This window comes from Loxodonta africana, chromosome 15 (assembly GCF_030014295.1).
Source record: "Loxodonta africana isolate mLoxAfr1 chromosome 15, mLoxAfr1.hap2, whole genome shotgun sequence".
Classification (NCBI taxonomy): Eukaryota; Metazoa; Chordata; class Mammalia; order Proboscidea; family Elephantidae; genus Loxodonta; species Loxodonta africana.
In genome coordinates, this window is record NC_087356.1 from 71,453,960 (window position 1) to 71,473,833 (window position 19,874).

The 19,874-nt window shown below is 38.9% G+C and overlaps 1 protein-coding gene and 1 pseudogene across 1 annotated transcript; one reads left to right on the top strand and one right to left on the bottom strand.

Annotated features, from left to right (window-relative positions):
- The first annotated feature begins 5,878 nt into the window (after positions 1–5,878).
- Positions 5,879–7,373, top strand: LOC100675508 (olfactory receptor 10N1-like). Its single transcript, XM_010597978.3, is given in 1 exon segment — positions 5,879–7,373. A coding segment is annotated over 1 exon segment (1,014 nt). The 5' UTR covers positions 5,879–6,359.
- A 5,026-nt stretch (positions 7,374–12,399) lies between these two features.
- LOC100675227 (putative olfactory receptor 10D4) lies at positions 12,400–18,212 on the bottom strand (annotated as a pseudogene).
- Positions 18,213–19,874: the final 1,662 nt, after the last annotated feature.

Sequence of the window (19,874 nt, forward strand, 5' to 3'; positions counted from 1 at the left end):
AAGCCATTTATGTGAGAATAAATGGTATGTTGTGAGAATTACATAAAATAAGGTTTTTTACGGCATCTGTCACATGTAGGTTTGTCTCGCCGAATTCTGAGAATCCAGAAAACCATGTGTGATTTGGACATGTTATCAGGAGGTATCAGTCCCTGGAGAAAGACATCACGCTTGGTAAAGCAAGCATCATCAAAAAAGAGGAAGACCCTCGACAAGGTGGATTGACACAGCGGCTGCAACGATGGGCTCAAGCATAACAAGTGTGGGATGGCACAGGAGTGGGCAATGTTTCGTTCTGTTGTACATAGGGTCACTATGAGTCAGAACCAACTCAACGGCACCTGACAGCAACAGCAACATAGAACAGTCTATTATAAAAGCAGTCCTGGTAGCACAAATTGTTATGCACTCAGCTGCTAACTGGAAGGTTGGTGGTTTGAACACACTCATTGTCTCCACAGGAGAAATGCTTGGCAATCTGCTCCTGTAAAGATTACAGCCAAGAAAACCCTATGGGGCAGCTCTATTCTGTCACATGGGGTCTCTATGAATTGGACTGACTCAGTGGAACCCAACAACAAAGCAATTATTATAAAAAAGAACTGAAACTTCTTATATTTTTCTAAATCTAGAAATGTTAATTATTTTTGCTAATCATTATCAGTTTCTCTGTAATTATAAGCAGTAAAAACAAACAAAACTAAACCAACCAACCATACAACCAACCAAACAAACCAAAAAACTAATCTTAAAATTGGAAAAGGAAGGAAGAAAGGAAAAGAAAGAGGGAAAGATCGTACCAATTAAATTAAGGAGATTAGGAATATAAATTCCATCCAACCTCAAGAAATAAGAAAAATCATAGGAGCACATAGTATATGCCATGAAGTTTATAAGCGTTATCTCATTTAGTCCTCACACACAACCACCCTATGAGACAGTACCATTAATACTCCACTTTACAAATTAAAGCTCAGAAAGGATCATCATCCTGCTCAAGTACATAAACCTAGTGAAAAATAGACTTGTTCTTCACATCCAGAATCTTCTGGCTCCAAGGTAGGTACTCTTTATTATGCTATAATTTCTTCCACAACCATACAGTTAAGAGAACAAGGAATATTCAAAAAATGAAAGATTAGCAGACCAAGTCCCTGAGGCCTTTAGAGAACAAAAGGAGAGAGAGAATGTCTGCCCAAAACAGAAATGTGGGGTGGCCAGGAAGGAGTCACAAACTCTTTAATTCACAATGCTTTAAAGATGAACTTGACTGTTATGTTCTATTTCTAACTCCTAAATTCCTTTGACATCTGACACTTAATTGGTCCCTATGCTCAGAGGGATCCTGTTCCTTGAGTCTCAGGATACTTCACTGGTGGGGCTCCAGAGGGACTTTGAGACCATTTAAAATCCTACAAAAGTAGGAAATATTTTCACTCCTTCTAACTCTGAGGAAATCACCCCAGGTGACAGGGCTGCCATCAGATGTGTAGTATCTTCTCTCTATGTGCTTCTGAATGAGAAAGAAAATCATTTGGGGTCCTTGGTTAGAGAAGCTAAACCCAATCCCATGGCACCTAAGGAAGAGAGATGTTTGGTGTGGAGAGTCCCACAGCTCTGAAGAAGAAACTGAAAAAAAAAAAAAAGAGGGGTGAAAACTCAACATTTATTTTCCTTACCTAAGTCATTAAAACCCTTTGACCACATAAGGGCTCACAGTTTATTCCCATCTTTCTTAATTTTTACTTTTTACCCTCACTTTAGAGACCTGAGGAGCAAGGACTGTTGGAAAACATCACAATTAAGGGCTTCCTTTTTTTTCTTATTTATGTAATGACCAGAGTTTTTTCCTGAATTCAATCTATAAAGCAGCATGCGGGAATTTGTTCGTTGATTTATTTTTGGTTTATTTATCATTAGTTTAGCATCTATTATGTACCAAGCACCACACAATTGCTTAGGATTCAAAAATTATTTGGATATATTCTCTGATGTGAAGAAAATAATAATCTCTGTAAGGAAAAGATATCTAAAAGACACTCTGTTGGTTCTCTTCCCATTTCTCGGAAGAATACCTATATTGCTTCTTAAATGGCTCCCTTTCTTGTTTCTGTGTCTAAAATGTAGTATTTCTCAAGGTTTGGCCTTGAGTCCTATTTTGGCCTCGCTTTATCTACTCTCTCCTAGGGATCTCTTTTGGGCTTAATACATCAACTATCATCTCCATACAGGTAACTTCCCAAATTCTTTACATAGAATCTCTATAGCAACTGTCATAATATTGCAACATTATGTAGCATCTTATTATATAACAAAATCTCTCATGAACATCATCATATTTAACATTCACAGTGATTTTGTGAAGTAAATGTTATCTTAATTAACCATAAACATTCATTTGCTACCCACTGTATACCAAGCGTAATGATAAGAACATCTCACACTTTGAAGGAGTGTAATTATTGTGGCAAACACCAAAATACAGATTTGTGGAACACAAATGAAGGACATATAACTAAAGACACTATTCAGTGATTTGCCGGGACTTTTCTTCATGTACCCTTGTCCTGCTTTAGTTATTAACAATGTCCATGAACACTCTCAAAAGTGTCCTAGCTGGAATGATAAATTTTGCATGATTAGGATGGAGGTGGCTGATGCAGGGAATGTGTTCTGTTTCTGCACAGATAAGCCGCTGAGATTCAGAGATTAGAAGGTACTTGCTCAGAGTCACATTTTCAGAAATTAGAACTTGACTTTGGGTCTTTAGACTGCTAATCCAAGTTGTTTCTCATATGCTGTGATTGACTTTTTCCTAGGCAAATGTTTGAATTTGAATTGAATCTTTTAGGAAAGCTGTATCTGTTCCTATTCTGGGGGCAACACTAAATTGCTACTTTAATTCCCCTTCTCAGCTCCACGTAATTTTTTTAAGCCTACAAACCTGTCTGGTTTTAGCTCTAGAATGGTGAGGAGCTTGGATGTTTAACATTGTATTTATACGTATACATACATATATATTGAGGTTACAGGAACAAAAATTAAAAAGAAAAAAAAATCCTAGTAAAAAAATTGCTATCTGAAATATTATTTTTATGAGATAATTTTCACAGTTTCTATTTTCAGTTTTTATCTTAAAGAAAATAATATTTATACTCCTTTGCAATGAACATAAATGTGGCAAGTTTCACCTAGTTTATCACTGATGTCATAAAAAAAAAAAAAAAAGAAGGCACAATTCATATCTTGCTGTGTTTTGAAAAGTTGGGAAGGGTGTGTGCATGGTGGAGGAATGGGGCAGGCACTTATGCCATGGCTACCAATATTCTCCACCATGTGATTTAGTTCTGTACTTCAGTATAATTGAGGGGAAACCTGCATAGGTATCCAGGGTAGGTCCCAGACACTTCCCCCAAATTGTGAATTATTTAGGATTCCCTGGTGGCATAGTGGTTAAGTGCTACAGCTGCTAACCAAGAGGTCGGCAGTTTGAATCTGCCAAGAGCTCCTTGGAAACTCTATGGGGCAGATCTACTCTGTTCTATAGGGTCTCTATGAGTCGAATAGACTCGATGGCAGTGGGTTTGATTTTGGTTTTTTTATGTCCATGCCAATATCGTCAATATATTGCAAGAATGTTTTTACTCTTGCCTAAATTACAGGAGTAAATAGCAGTTAATGAGCATGTTCTACACATCCAGGCACTACGTTAGTTTCTACATACTGCCTCATCCCATTTAATCCATCAAATGACTCAGAAGGTAATGCCATCTTTATTTTATAGATAAGTTAACTGAAGCACAGCAAGGCAAAGTGACTCAGCCAATCACAAAATTAGTAAGTAAAAGAGCCTGGGTTCAAAACCGAATCTGTCCAGCTCAAAAATCTTGCCTTTTCTTATCACCATTTACTCATTATCTTATTCCCTCCTCCAGACAGCAATAAAATTCTGTCTTTTCCAGATTTGCATTGCAGCAATATCTTCCCATCATTTGGTTTTGGTTTTCAACATCTTACTTTTGTTTTTCCATGAATTTACATTTTCATTGTTTGAAACTTTCATAGCTTACATTAATATTTTCTATTTATTTACATTTTTATAGTTTCAAAGTCACATATTAAATTCTACTTTTTTCTCTGCATTATAATTAAAAGTCTTTACCTGGAAATATGTCAAAATACCTTCTTAGCAATCATTCTTTTAGTTCTCTCTGATCATTGAACCTAGATCAGAAATGTATGGGATGCTTGCATTAAAACACTGCTCATCCGGTGTACGGGGACTGCCCAGTGGCCATAGGCTCTTTCACCAATAACTTCAGCAGTGATACAAACTGCCTCCAGAGACTTCAGCTCTAGATGGTCCCCACTAAAAGAAGAAAAGGTAATTTGAAAAAAACATTTAAAAAAAAATTGGCTTTGCTCCAGGAAGAAACCCTAAAGGACTCAAAGACTTAAAGGACCCAATAAACAGAATTTTCATAGACTTAGTACTACAAAAACAATAATTTCAAAGGAAATGAGCTGTGTTAAGGTAGTGTGATAACTCTCTTTAGATCTAATTTCACATGAACTAAGATGCACTATCTAAATCTAGTACCTCTGGTTGTGTAAACAAGTTTTGCCTTATGTCAAGTGGGTTGCCACTAACTCCCTTGCTTTTTGACACAGAACTTTCCCCTAATTATGACTTTCTCATTTCCCTTCTTCTCAGGGAAAGCCAGTCTTTTTTGCTAACCCTCTAACCCCAGCTCCCATTTACTTTTTTCCCCAGCAAGAGGCAATTAGCAGTATGAAAAATTATGAAGATGTCCAAGGCTCATCCTATCTTGCCTCAGTCAGGAATTAGGTATTCTACATTTCAATGAATATCTAAATTTTGCTCACTAGCATGCAATCTGGAGCCAAAAGCAGGCTTACTATAATCATTGCTTTCCAGGGTTAATCAAACAGCTTAAAACAGTCTAAGGACAAAAGGAATAATTTCAGGGCATTCAAAAATTCCATTCTTTTAAGCCTATTTATGAGTGTTACCATTTCCAAAATCCCAAATATATGGTGGTGAACAATAGCCATGTTTTCTTCATGGAGCTTACAGACCAAGTCTATTTATAAGCTACTTTTCAATTTTTCATTCATTTATTCAACAAATATTTAAATGCCAACCATTCACAGGTACTGGAATAAATGCTGCAGATTCAGTGACAAATTATGCAGTCTTTGCTCTCAGGGACCTTAAAGGCTAATGGAACCTGAGCTCAATTCCACCAGAATTTTCTGTGTGTATCTGGATAGAATTAACCTACCTTACCACCTCCATGGATTTTTCATAGATGAAATTGTCGATCAGTAACACAGTGAATTATAAAAGAGGATTAGAAAAATTCACAAAGAATTGCAATTAGAAGGCAGAGCAATTATAAGTAGATGATTTTCATATACTTTGAATCTCAAAAAAAAAAAAAGCATAAAAATAAAAACTTAAAGTGAAAACATCATCTCTTATAGATGGAAAATTCACTAGATCTCTTAAACTAGAGCTGATCACAGCACGCCCCTGTGGCAGATTCACAGTCTTAGAATATTCAGTGACCTATTTTTTTTCCCTTTAAAATAAAGCAAAAGCAGACGAAAAACAGAAAGACAAAGTGGCAGGATATAATTATTTTTGTTTTACTGCACTAAGGATTGGAAAATTCCAGAGGTTAGCAAGAATTAAATATCTTATCTCTGCATCTTTATATATGAAGGTGACTTCACTAAAACCTACAATCTACATACTACTACTTAACTGCAGACCTTTAAATAATTAAAACCCCACACTAGTAATCAAATTTGACATTGTTAGTTTCTCTTCAGTCAAATGAACATCATCTAATAAGAAATACTCCATCTAAGAATATATCCACTTCAAATAATATCAACACAATAACATAAGTCCTCATGCTCATCACACTATCTGGTCAACCATTTTTTCCATCAGAGGTGTGGGTACCCAGAATGCCCTTTGATGAACCTTTAGAGTATCTGACCCTATCCTTGAGTAACTGTAGGAATGCTCTGAAAAGGAAGTAGAGGAATCAGGCTGTTTCATGTTAGTCTGTTTTAGGCTGTTCATTATTGTCATTAATTAAATCTTATGCTCTTGTTTATTATCAACATCTTGTTCTATTAGCCCTTCTAGTATTTTTTCATCTGTTAATGTTTTATCTTGTTTTGTATCCAGTAAAATTTCCTGAAGGAATATGATATCTCGAGGTATGAAGATTAGCTTTACTAGCCCTTAAGTGTCTTTGGCAGAATGTCTAATTCTTAATTTCAGAATCATCTTGTTATTTAAAAAAGATTGGTAAGAATGAATGTATTGGGGTTGTGTCCATCACAATCCACACTCATGTTTTCACATTGGTTGTCTCTACCCAGACCATTCTCCAAAGGACATGAGAAATCACACAGAGCTGAGTGAGTTCATTCTGCTGGGAATACCTCAGACCAAGGGACTGGAGACTGTGCGCTTTGTCATCTTCTTGTTCATCTACCTCTTCACCTTGCTTGGCAATTTACTCATCCTGACGGCCATGGTTTCTTCCTCTACCGTTCACACCCCCAAGTATTTCTTCTTGGGATTCCTATCTATTTTAGACTTATTTTTCCCTTCTGTAACTTGTCCCAAGATGCTTTTCTATCTCTCTGGTCAGAGCCAAGCCATCTCTTATAAGGGGTATGCTGCATAGCTCTTCTTTTATCACTTCCTGGGTTGTATGGAAGGCTGCCTCTACTCTGTGATGGCATACGATCGCTTTGTGGCCATCTGTCACCCACTGAGGTATATGCTTATCATGAAGCCTAGGGTCTGTATGAGTTTGGCCATGGGGGCCTGGTTGGTGGGTTGTCTTGATGCCACCATACTGACCTTCTTCACTTTTCATTTAACCTACTGTGGTGCCAATCAGTTGGACTACTTCTTCTGTGACATTCCTGCTTTCTTACCCCTGGCTTCTGTTGATAGCTCCCTGGCCCAGAGGGTGGGTTTCACTAATGTTGGCCTTCTGGCTGTAACGCTTTTGCTCGGTATTTGTGTCTCCTACACTCGCATTGGCATTGCCACTTTGAGGATCCGTTCAGCAGAAGGGAGGCAGAAAGCTTTCTCCACCTGCAGTGCCCACCTCACTGCAATACTCTGTGCCTATGGACCTGTAATCATCATCTATTTGCAGCCCACACCCAAACCTTTGCTTGGTGCTGTGGTGCAAATATTAAACAATCTTGTGTCACCCATGCTGAACTCATTAATCTATTCCTTAAGGAACAAGGAAGTAAAAAGTTCCCTGAAAAGCGTGTTTCACAATGTAGTATTTACTGTTCTGGAATAAATTATGGGTTTAGCAATGGATTTCAGAAGCATATTGTCCCTTCGGATTAAACAAAAAAAAGCCACCAAGTCAATTTCGACTCATAGTGACCTTATAGGACAGAGTAGAGCTGCCCCATAGGGTTTTCAAGGAGTGGCTGGTAGATTCAAACTGCCGATTTTTTTGTTAGCTGCCTGAGCTTTTAACCAGTGTGCCATTAGGGATCATCTTCCCACTTTTTCCCCTTCAAATAAATAAGTGAAAAATGGAGATGCTTTCTCTGAAAGTATTATACTCTGTTTGCCTAGTAAGATTTTGTTTGTGTGTCTCAGTAACCCTTGTTACCCCATAAAGAGCTCTGTATCTAACATTATTCTCAGTGTCTTTCTTACTCCTGAGTAAGGAATCCAAGAGTCATAGGAAGCAGCGAGAGACAGATTTCTTTTCCCTGTAATCAGCATCTAATTTTGACTGATTGGAGATAGTAAGGATCCATAGCAGTCCAAGAAGTACCCCTCAATAGTTCCTCACTGTGCCAAATCACTCTTCATTCTAGTCTTTATTTATTTTTTTTTGCTCCACTACAAATACAATTGTTCCCTTTTACTGCCTGTAAAAAATTTATTTCCTTTATGTTGCCAAGAATTGTATTAACTAATATTAAAAAAAAAAAAAAAAAACCTGTTGCTGTTGAGTTGATTCTGACTCATAGTGGCCTCCGTAGTTCCCAAGGAACAGCTGGTGGATTTGAACTGTTGACGTTTCAGTTAGCAGCCGAGCTCTTAACTACTGTGCCACCAGAGCTCCTTAACTAATATAATTTACCATCAACCAACACTACCCACAAGGTAGTGTTTCCATTTTGAAGAAGAGAACTTTGAGGATTAGAGACTTTAAATAATGGGCCCAAGGTCACATATTATGCAACAATGCAGGCCTTAAGTTCAGCTCCAGCTCACTCCAAAGCTCCTTTTCTTAATCCCTCTACCACACAGCTGCCTTAAATGTCCCAGGAACCATTACCTCTCTCCAGAGCCTAGCACAGTTCATGATACACAGAAAATATTCAATAAATAACTGATGAAAAACACAGGTCACGTTCATAAAGTTCCTTTGCTATCATCTCCATTATTCTGTTACACTACCCATTGTGTAGATGGCGCACCGCAAAACATTTCCTGCCATATGTAACACATGTGGTTACGATAAAGCCAGACCTGCATCCATAGCCTTTTTACTACTAACTGCCATGGCGTTGTTACTGAGCCATGTTGCCAAGATCCCAAATTACTCCTAAGTGTGAAAGGAACAGAAAAGTTTGCCCTTCAAGTGTTGCCTGACGAGATGTCTAATTATGGGGTTCACTTAGCAGGCTCCCTTTCTACTCTCACTAAGTTACATTTTCCAACTTGACTCTAACAGTGCTGGGGTTGATAACTATTTCTCAGTTTTCTCAGAATCCAGGGAGGGAGAAGGGTTCTTATTTACCAGAGGTCCCACAGATGCAACAGCCCTTAGTTTTTTATGGCATTTTAGTCATTTGTCATTTATATATTCCATTTTCATTTCCCACAGCTTCTATCCTATTTGAAACCATGAAAGCAAAGCAGGAAAGGGAAAATATCAAGTAAAATAAATTGCTATGCTTACAAAAGGCAGGCAAAAGGACAAAATGGAGCACAGTGAAGCAGAGACAAGTAGTTTGAGGTATAGTATGAGGGTTCTATGGCCTCTCCTCACCCCAATGACAGAACCTACATCACACAGAATCTTCTCACACTTTGGAAAATGAATGTTAGTTTGCTACTGTATTAAAGCTGGATATTGGTGGAAGAACTCACATGCCATGACATCTGGCAAAGTCTGAATGATGTTTATGGGCAGACATTCATTACACTGATAATGATTTGTTCAACGGTTTTCTTCCTAGCAGATTAAAAGTTTTTAAGAGTAAGGATCTTGTTTCTTTCATTCACTGTTGAATGAATGAATGGCCAATAAGGGGTGATGTAACTACATATTTATTAATATGAAAACAAAAACATGAGTAAAATATTCAGGGTACAGAACAACAGCATACCCTAAATCAACTGTATATCTACATTTCAGTAAATTTGAAGACGTGAAACTCGAAACCTGAGTGAACCCGACTCACTTTTTAACAAATAAACTGAATGAAGCATGTGATACCTACCCAAGACAGGCTGTCAGGTAGAATCACGGAATAAGATGACCGTACTTGGACATCATTTTTCACTGGGGAAGGAGTGTCATGGATTGAATTGTGTCCCCCCAAAATATGTATCAATTTGGCTAGGTCATGATTCCCCACATTGTGTGATTGTCTACCATTTTGTCATCTGATGTGATTTTCCCATGTGTTGTAAACCTTACCTCTATGATGTTAATGCAGTTAGATAGAGGTCAGTTGTGTTAATGAGGCAGGACTCTGTCTGTAAGAATGGATTGTGTCTGTAGCCAATTCTTTTGAGATATAAAACAGAGAAACGAGCAGAGAGAAGGGGGGCCTCACATCACCAAGAAAGCAGAACTAGCAACAAAGCATGTCCTTTGGACCTGGGGTTCCTCCTCAGAGAAGCTCTTAGTCTAAGGGAAGATTGTCACCACTGCAAATTCCCAAATATTGCAATATATAGGAATATCTGAAATTCCCCTCCCAAAGACAGAAAGACCTATAGGTGGATTCTTCCCCAGCGTATTGGTAGCCTAATACCATGATACGTCTCTTAGTGGATATTTCTCCCAACTGGATTTTAATTTCAAATTCACAGTGTATGGGCTCCATGGAAACTGCAGAGACTGACTGGACTCTTTATAGGTTGACATAAAAAATTTTCTCCTTTCTCAAACGTCTAGGTGTTTCACATAGTTTTTGGTTGCCCCAACAACTGGGTTGAAATAGTGCCATATACTGGATCAGACCCCTGATGACATAGTGGTTAAGTGTTTGAATCCACCAGCTGCCCCTTGGAAACCCTATGGAATAGGTCTACTCTGCCCTACTAGGTCCTGAAAATACTATTTTCTTTAGGATGTTGTTATACGGCTAAGAATTAGCCTTTGTTTTTAATGCTTTAGATACAGAACAAGGAGCCGTGGTAACACACTGGTTAAGCACTTGGCAACTAAACTAAACGTCAGCTGCTCCAGGAGAGAAAGATGGGGCAGTCTGCTTCCATAAAGATTACAGCCTTGGAAACCCTCTGGGGCAGTTTTACTCTAAATTTTTTTATAGGGTCGCTATGAGTTGGAATAGATTCAACAGCAAGGAGGTTTTTTTTTTTGTTTTTTTTTTTTTTGAGATACAGAACTGGCATTTTGAAACTGGCGTACGTCCACTTGGGGACGTGGAAATTAATTAAAAGCCTCTGTGAGCCTCAAGGAGACCTGGTGGAGCAAGAGTTAAGCACTCGGCTGCTAACCTAAAGGTTAGCTGTTCTGAGGCAGAGCTCTCACAGTGCTATGTTAAAAATCCTGTTTTCTTTGCTTGGCTTTCACCTCTACAGTGTTATATTAAAAACCCTATTTCCTTCACTGGTTCCCCCCTCCCTCCCAGCTTTGCATTTGAATCCTGCTTTCCCTTGGAGGTTATATGTAACCCCATTGTGGTTTCATAGTATAATTAAGAATGTTTCTGACATAACTTTATGAACTCCCTACCTGTAAACCCTTTAAAGGTAACTTGCCTGCCCACCCTTGGGGAGCAGTCTTGGAAGCAGAAGTTCCCACTGACTCCTTTTCCTTATACAAATAAATAAAGGTGCCTTTTCTGTTCTCCCACCTATATCTCTCATTTATTGGTCAATAAGAGCCATGATGGGCAAGAACCTAGGGTTTCTACCAGGTAACAGTTCAAACCCCTGCGGAGCTCTACGGGAGAAAGACTTGGCAATCTACTCCTGTAAATATTAAAAAAAAAAAAAAAAGAGTTTTTTGTTTTTTTTTTTTACAGCTTAGAAAACCCTAGGAGGTAGTCTACTCTGACACATGGGGTCACTATGAATCAAAAATAGACTTGCTGGCACCTAACAACAATACAAAGGAGCCTCACCCATTCCATCATGGAGAGCTCAGAATTCAGCCACAGAAAAGGAACATGCCCATGATTCTGAAAAAGGTGCCTCTATCTCAGAAAAAGATGACTATGAGATTATGCAGGGCAGGATTTGGAGCTCTTAATTTCTTTGTACTTTAATGTACAACAAAAGGGTATTTCATATTTGTATTTTAATTTTTTTCTGAAAATTTAATAATAAAAATCATATTCAGAGTTGATAGTCATATGCAGTCTAATGTTGTTAGCCTTATACTTGGCATATTTTAACAGTGTTGTATGTGCTCATGTTATAGCTTGCTCTGTTGAGCTATACTGAATACCATGGCTAGACAAAATCTGTGATGAGAAATAGATTAGAGAGCGCATTTTTGACTGAGGGTGCAGCATGACCTTTACATTAAGTCAATGCACATTCTTTTCTAAGAAGAGCCATGCAGGACTGTCTGCTTCTCTTCAATGATTTCAGATCTACTCAGCTGTCTCTGAGTTGCTTGGCAACAAGCTGGCGGAAGTTGGTTTCTCACTCTCCCCCAGCAGAAGTGGGGAGGGCAAGTCAAGATGTTGCTGGTTCTAGGGTTTTAGAGGGAAAGAAACAGGATATACTCTTGCATTCTTAATCCAGTTTTATTAGTAATAAAACTAATATCATATTTTGATCCTCAATAACCCAGTGCCGTCGATTCTATTCAAACTCATACCAACCCTATAGGACAGAGTAGAACTGCCCCATAGAGTTTCCAAGGAGCGCCTGGTGGATTCGAACTGCCAACCGTTTGGTTAGCAGCTGTAGCACTTAACCACTATGCTACCAGAGTTTCCTGATCCTCAATAGGATCCTTATATTTGCTTATCAATTGTTAGTACTCAGAGATGAGGAAATGGACAGGAAGTGATAAGGCTTCCTCAGTATACATTATTATATCATCCTATCCTCAGGTTGTTATGGTATTTCACACCAGGCAAAGTTATTTACAAGCAAATGGAAGGATTTATGAAGCACAATTCAAAAACTTTACTTAAAACTTTTCCTAACCTCAGCCTAATATGCATAAAGAGACATCACAAATACTACCCTAGTACACATCAAGCTAAGCTGTATACTGAACACCTAACAACAGAGAGTAATTCTCCATCAATCATCAGAGCCTCTTTAAGTGATAGAAGCTATTGCCCATGAGAAATGAGCATCTCTCCTCCTCTCTTCTACCTTTTGAGCAATTCCATTACAACATGCTCAGATAGGGACTAAGGGCCTGCCTTAAGTTTTTCACTCTTCCACTTAGCAGGTCATCCATTAAGTCCCATCTAGACACATTAGCAGGAAAGACCAATAGCTAGAAAAAGAAATCATGGTTAGTAAAGTACAGGATCAGCAAAAATGAAAGAAATCCTCACTGAGAAGGATTGACGCAATAGATGCAACAGTGGGCTTGATATCAAAAATCATGGAGATGGGGCAGGACTGGACAACTTTTCATTCTGTTATACATAAGGTTGCCAGGGGTTGGAGGTGGATCAACGGTAACTAAAAAAACAACAAACTCTATTTCTTAATTATTTGTTCTTAATTATCGCTTGCCCTTCTTTTTTTTTTTCTTCCTAGATTTTACACCCTTATCACATATCAGTGGTCCCCTAAATGGAACCACACTCTCATCCAAGTCAGCCATCTGTCCACACTGATTCATATTACCTTTTTGAACAAAAACCATCTGATTATGCTGCTCACCAATGGCTCTCCACTGCCTTCAGTATGAAGTGCAAACCTGATAGCACACCCTTTAAGGCCCTTCATCACCCGATCCCTGTAGACCTTTCTATTCACATCCCTGCCACTTCTCTCCTCATACTCCTGACTTCAAAGGCATGAAACTGAGTTGCCATGAGTTGGACCTGGCTCAAGAGCAACTAACAAACACAACAAACTATTTCTTAAACTATTTTTTCTTAACTATCACTTGCTTCCCTAGATATCACACCCTCATCACACGGTGGTCCCTGAATGGAATCCCTACCACGCTCTCTTCCAACTCCAGCCTCTGTCCACGTTTTAGAACACCATCTGATCATGCTGCTCAACAATGGCTCTCTACTGCCTTCAGTATGAAGTGCAAACTTGATAGCAAATCCTTTAAGACCTTTCATGGCCTAACCCCTGCAACCCTTTCTATTCACATCCCTGCTACTTCTCTCTTCATCCTCTTGACTTCAAAGGCATGAAGCTGAGTTGTGTTTCCTGGAACACCCTGTGCTCTGGGTCTCAGAAGGTTTGATAAACCAGCATAAATTCTCCAATTCAGACTCTTCTTGAATGGCACTTTTTCCATGATCTTGATACCGGAGAAGTGACTTCTCCTCTGAGTCTGTCTAGCTTGTATATGTTGTTATTGATGGTCTTCCTTCAGCAGCATACTCTAAAGATAGTGAGAAATACAGACCTGCATTTAGTTCCCAGAGACACTACTTACTGGCTGTGGGAAATTGAGCTTATTACATCCTGGGCCTCAGTTTTCTCCTCTTCGGTTCTGAGTAATAGCACTCCCTCATCTGGATGTGGACAGGCTTAAAAAAAAAAAAAAGAAACCCGTTGCCATCGAGTCGATTCTGACTCATAGCGACCCTATAGGACAGAGTAGAACCGCCCCATAGAGTTTCCAAGGAGCGCCTGGAGGATTTGAACTGCCGACCTTTAGGTTAGCAGCGGTAGAACTTAACCACTACACCACCAGGGTTTCCCGTGGATAGGCTTAGATAGCATCAATTAAGTACCCATTCTACTGCTGGCTCATGGAAGGTAAAACTGATTCTTAGTTATTTATTCCCTTTTCTTTTCTTCTTAGCTAGGGTATGAGATCCTTGATGAAACTGTACATCTCCGATGCCTAACACAATGTCTTCACATAATGAACATTCAATAAATGCTGGACAAGGTAATGAAATGTGCCATTAATAAATATATTCATAAACCAGTATCAACCAACAAACATTTATTATGATGTTCAAGGAATTAATCTGTGTGGTTTCAGATTTACAAAGCAATTCAAAATTTCCTTTGAAAAAAAGATGGGAGCATATAAAATGAACATAACTATTACGGCTATCAAACTATTGTACATAGTTACACTAGCCAATTAAATGATTCTACCAATAATCAGGGTCTCCAAATAAAACTGATTCTACAAGGAAACCACTTCTGTTTCTTACATTAGGCAAGACTTTCCTTTCACAGACTCCTGTTACTGACTCCTCTCCACAAGCAAAAAGCACAAAGTGATGCCCGCGTTAACCCTTTTGTGAATGGCCAAGGGCTGAAGACAGCATTTTATTATCCGGTTCTTATCTTTTTAATGATATATCCTCTTGGAAAATGTTGTCTTTGGGGGCTTTTGTTTGTTTCTTTGGACTTCACACTCTGTATATATATTTTTTTCCTTGAAAAACTTCTTTGTGTTTGAGGGAAGTTTCTCTTCAATGAACGTTTTACCCTTCAGGGCAGAAATTTCCTCCCTGTACGCATAGAGAATAACTGTTCAGGATAAAGCTTGTGTTCAAATTTCAGTGAGTTTTGATTATTTTTAACACTAAAACGCAAATCAAACCTGTTGCTGTTGAGCGAGCCTGGCCCATAGTGACTCCATAGGACAGGAGCAGCTGGTGTATTTGAACTGCCAATATTTTGGTTAGCTGCTGTAGCTCTTGAGCACTTAATTGTTTGTGCTACATAGGGGCTCCTATATAGAGTGGTGCCCACATTTTAAAGCAATCATGACTAGCTATTTGAAGCTGTTGCTCTCAAAAGACATTCACACATGATGGTGCCATCAGAAAACCATGAGCATCACAGACCTCTCTCACACAGTCTAATCATCATTTCAACCATCCTTTCCCCTATCAGTTCAGTTCTGGAATCGTTATTGCTACCAACTAAGCCAGAATCCATTTGACAGCAGGCTTGGATTTTTTTTTTTTTTTTTTGGTTTAGTCAGTGCAGAGGAGAACTAGGTTGTGTTCACTCTAATAGTGACATCTGCTGGCCAATATGGGGCATTTCGCTGTGATTCAGAAGCCAGTCTGACTGGCAGGGTTCAAAACTTAAAGTAGTACTGGAAGTAGAGGTCACTCCCACTACAATCAGAAATTGGAAGGTCCTTGGACATGCCCTACGCCCTCCCCACCTGTAGCCAGTTTCTTCTAAATGGGTTACTAGGACAATTTTTAGATGTTAGAGAATCCTTAAAGATGATCTGGTCTTACCTCTTTATTTTATAAATGTTGGGAACCAAGGCCATCAAGGTACTTGTCTGGGGCCACACAAAGTATTATTAGTGGAATCACTGTTAGTACCCCGGTGTTTTGCTAATTCCTAATTAAGCACGTTTGCATTAGACCATATGGGAAAAGACATTTCTACTCTTTCTCACTTTCTCATCTGAGACCACTATAAAAGATCACTGTTACTATTACCATATTTTATGCAAATAGCACATGTCTTCTACATTTGCTTGCTAAATGCTTCATCCTCTCATTTTCATAAGTGCTGCCATGGTAACTTTTTTATATGTTGCTGTAAAATATTAGGATAGCACACTTACAAAAATACTTGCTGGGGGTAGAGGGAAAGGCTGGCAAACAAATGTAGAAGGCCTGCCTTATTTGCATAAAAATAGGATACACCCCTCTGCCTTAGGAGCAGTAAAGTCACACAGATACACACAGACACACACACGCACATTGTCACAAAAGAGTTTCTTAAATCAGAAATCTTCCCGAAACTAATGAAATACTCTAAAAATTGGAGAACCTATGAAAAAAAAATATTAAACAATAATTATCATCTTTACTTCAAACTTTTTCTATTCTAACAAGAACACTCTATCGCCTTCAGTGAATAAATATCTCAAAACTAAATAGAGTTAAAAAAAAAGAGTAAGCCTCATTTTTTGTATAAATAAATTTATTTATAACTCCATTTTGCTGAGGTTAACAGAAGCTGAAATCTCTGGAATGTGTCAAAGACTAGGTGACTCTGAAAGATAGAAACCTTCCCTTTCATGCACTGATATCATGCAGAGTAATTTTATACATGTCGCTAAAAGTATCAATTTAACTCTAGCATTATTTATAGAAAATATAGTCATGAAAACTGTTGAAGTTTTGAATACTATTAGGTTATGAAAACTTTTGCTTTTGCAAATTTTTGCTTAAGATTATTGAAAAAGGAAGAAAATAAGAGAAAACTTTTAGTACTGCTGATAAGGAGTGACAAATGACTGAGATTCTTACTTTTCTTGCAAATTGAGACTCACAGATTGAGAAGAGACCTAATCTAGTTTATGTCATATAGCTCCAGATTTTTTTTTCTTTTTAGCAAGTTGGAGAACATTCTATGTAAATACAAAAGAAGTTCTTGGGAGAAATATTTGTTACAATTCCTGTAATACACAGGCTGCATTAGTACAAGGGTAAGACCCAAGGTTCACATCCCAGCTAGGCAACTTTCTAACTCTGTGACACCAGAAAAGTTTCTTAACTTTTCAGTGCCTTAGTTTCCTCATCAAAAAAAAAATTGGGATAATAGTATTATTTATTTCATAGGATTGTTGCGGTAATTACATACGTCAGGATTTGTAAACAGCACAGAATAGTGCCAGACGTGTGGTAAGCAATGTGAGGGGTTTTGCTGAAAAAAAAAATTGTATACATATAAAAACAAAATTCACACTAGACCTTATTCACCCTAGTATTTTGAGTGTTATATCCACTTTTTTTTTTTTTTATCCACTTAGAAAACACGAAAAGTATAAGCCTAATTGCCCCAGATAAACAAAGGCAACAGTGTGATATAAAAGCTTACTCCCAAAAAGTATGTCCTCCTGGGATTTGCATTTTTCTCAGAGCCAGCTTCACATCCTTGTTTCTCAAGGTGTAAATCAAAGGATTAAGGGAAGGGGTAACAATATTATTCAATCCCTGAACCACAGTGTCCAGTCATGGGCTGGAAGCAGGCCGCAAATAAATGAGCACCACAGGACCATAGAAGAGCAGGATGGAGGTCAGGTGGGCACTGCAGTTTGAGAAGGCTCTGCGCCTGCCTTCTGATGAGCTGATTCTCAATATTGAGATACCAATGCGAGTATAAGAAGTGAGGACAAGAAGGAAAGACATGAGAGCAACGACACCTATGTTGGTGAAACTCACCATCTGAGCCAGAGAGATGTCAGCACAGGCTAGGGACAGCATCACGGGGATATCATAGAAGAAATTGTCCACCTCATTGGGGTCGCAGTAGGATAACTTAAAGGCAAGGAATGTGAGGACAGAAGCATGCATACAGCTCCCCATCCAGGTGCCCAGAGCCAAGATGGCACACACCCGATGCCTTGTGATGACCGAGTATTGCAAAGAGTGGCAGATGGCTGCAGAAGAGTCATAGGCCATCACAGTGTACAGAAAACACACAGTGCAGCCCAGGATATGGTAAAAGAAGAGCTCAGTTGCACAGCTCTGGTAGGAGATGGTGTGGCTGTGCCCCATTAGGCAGAGCATAATTTTGGGGGAACTCATTGAAGGGAAAAATATGTCAAACACTGACAGGTTTCCCAGGAAGAAATACATGGAGGGTGGAGGTTAGAGGAAGTGAGGATGGCCAGAAGAATGAGCAGGTTCTCTACCAGAGTGAGAAGGTACAAGCCCAGGAATAAGACCAAGAGCACGTTTTCCAACCCTTCTGTATAAGGGATTCCCATCAGGAGGAATTCAGTAACTGGAGTGTGATTCCTCATCGTCGTGGCCACTTAGTCCTAGAAGATCAAAGAATGGCCTCGCTGAGGTGAATGCCTTCATAGGACCCATTGAAATTGATGATACCTCTGTAATGTGAAGAAATTTAAATAAGAATCAGTCCTATTCTGTTGTCACTTCATGGGTGACATCGGGTAAGCCATACAGTTGTTTTTCATTTGTTTCCTCATAAATAAAATGAAGGGAAAACACTAAAGGCAGTATAGAATAGAGGGCAGAGAATAAACTACACAGTCAAATATATCTGAGTTTACTTGCCATATCTGCCCCCCTGACTCTGTGATTTCAGATAATTTTAACAAAATCTCTAAATCTCCTCTGTACCTGCATAGATAATGTTCATAATATCTCTCACGATTCTTGTGAAGGTTAATGATTTAATATGTAGGAATACCTAACGTAATACCTGCACCTACCTACACTTGTTAAAAATTCATTCAAGATATTATTCTAATTCTGTTGTTGTTGTTAGGTGCTGTTGAGTCGGTTCCAACTCATAGCGACCCCATGTACAACAGAACGAAACACTGCTTGGTCCTGCACCACCCTCACAATCGTTGTTAAGCTTGAGCTCATTGTTGCAGCCACTGTGTCAATCCATCTCTTTGAGGGTCTTCCTCTTTTCCACTGACCCTGTACTTTGCCAAGCATGATGTCCTTCTCCAGAGACTGATCCCTCCTGACAACATGTCCAAAGTATGTAAGACACAGTCTCGCCATCCTTGCTTCTAAGGAGCATTCTGGTTGTACTTATTCCATTCTGATTTTAATGGGCCTTTATTCCACATACTTAGTTTGGCTTGGTATATTTTCATTGTGTCTGGAATAAGCTACTGAATCAAATATTCTACAAACCTGCTTTCTTTGTCACCAGCTGAAACAACTGACAATGGAGATTTCTGTAGCAGTCATATAATAAAACAAAATGGAAAAATAATATTCAATGTAGGAAAAAGGAACGGACAAGTACCAATACTGAAAAGAACCATGTTCTTTCAATACCAAATTTAGTCTCTCAAGAGCAATTACGCTTGCAATGTTTCAGAATGGATGCAATCATCATTAAGGTTTTTGAGGTTAGGCTTCCTTAACAGGGCATATCTTAAGAAAACATCATGAAGTCAACTAAGATAGTATCAGCCCACACTCCAATAGATCCAATTCTCACATTCTTTCCACACTCCTCTAGTGCATACAACCTGTCCAAAGATGAGGGGAAGATGAGAAGAAAGTGCTCTAGAGAAAAGCTGCTTACAGAATGGAAACATGGCTGACACAGGCTGAGAGCCAGACTCCACTTCCACCCCATCACTGACTGCATTGCCATCAGATGCTGTGGAACAGGAGGGCCAGTCTTTGAGGCCATAATAGCTGAACACTCATCTTTGCTAGACTCAGTTACTCAGGCCTGGAAAATGTAGACCCAGCAGAGCTTCTGGCCCCTGAGTGAAGAAGCAGCAATCAACTTTTTAGGAGAGAATAAGTATCTTTACTGTTCCTTTGAGATGCTCTCCCCTAGGGGCCCTGACTGGAAAGTCTGCAGAACAGAGGGAGCAATTAGAGTAGAGACTTTCCTTTCTTCCCTCCTTCTTCCCAATGCAATTTTTAACTCCATTTTGTTCCAAAATAAATGCAGCTTTTTA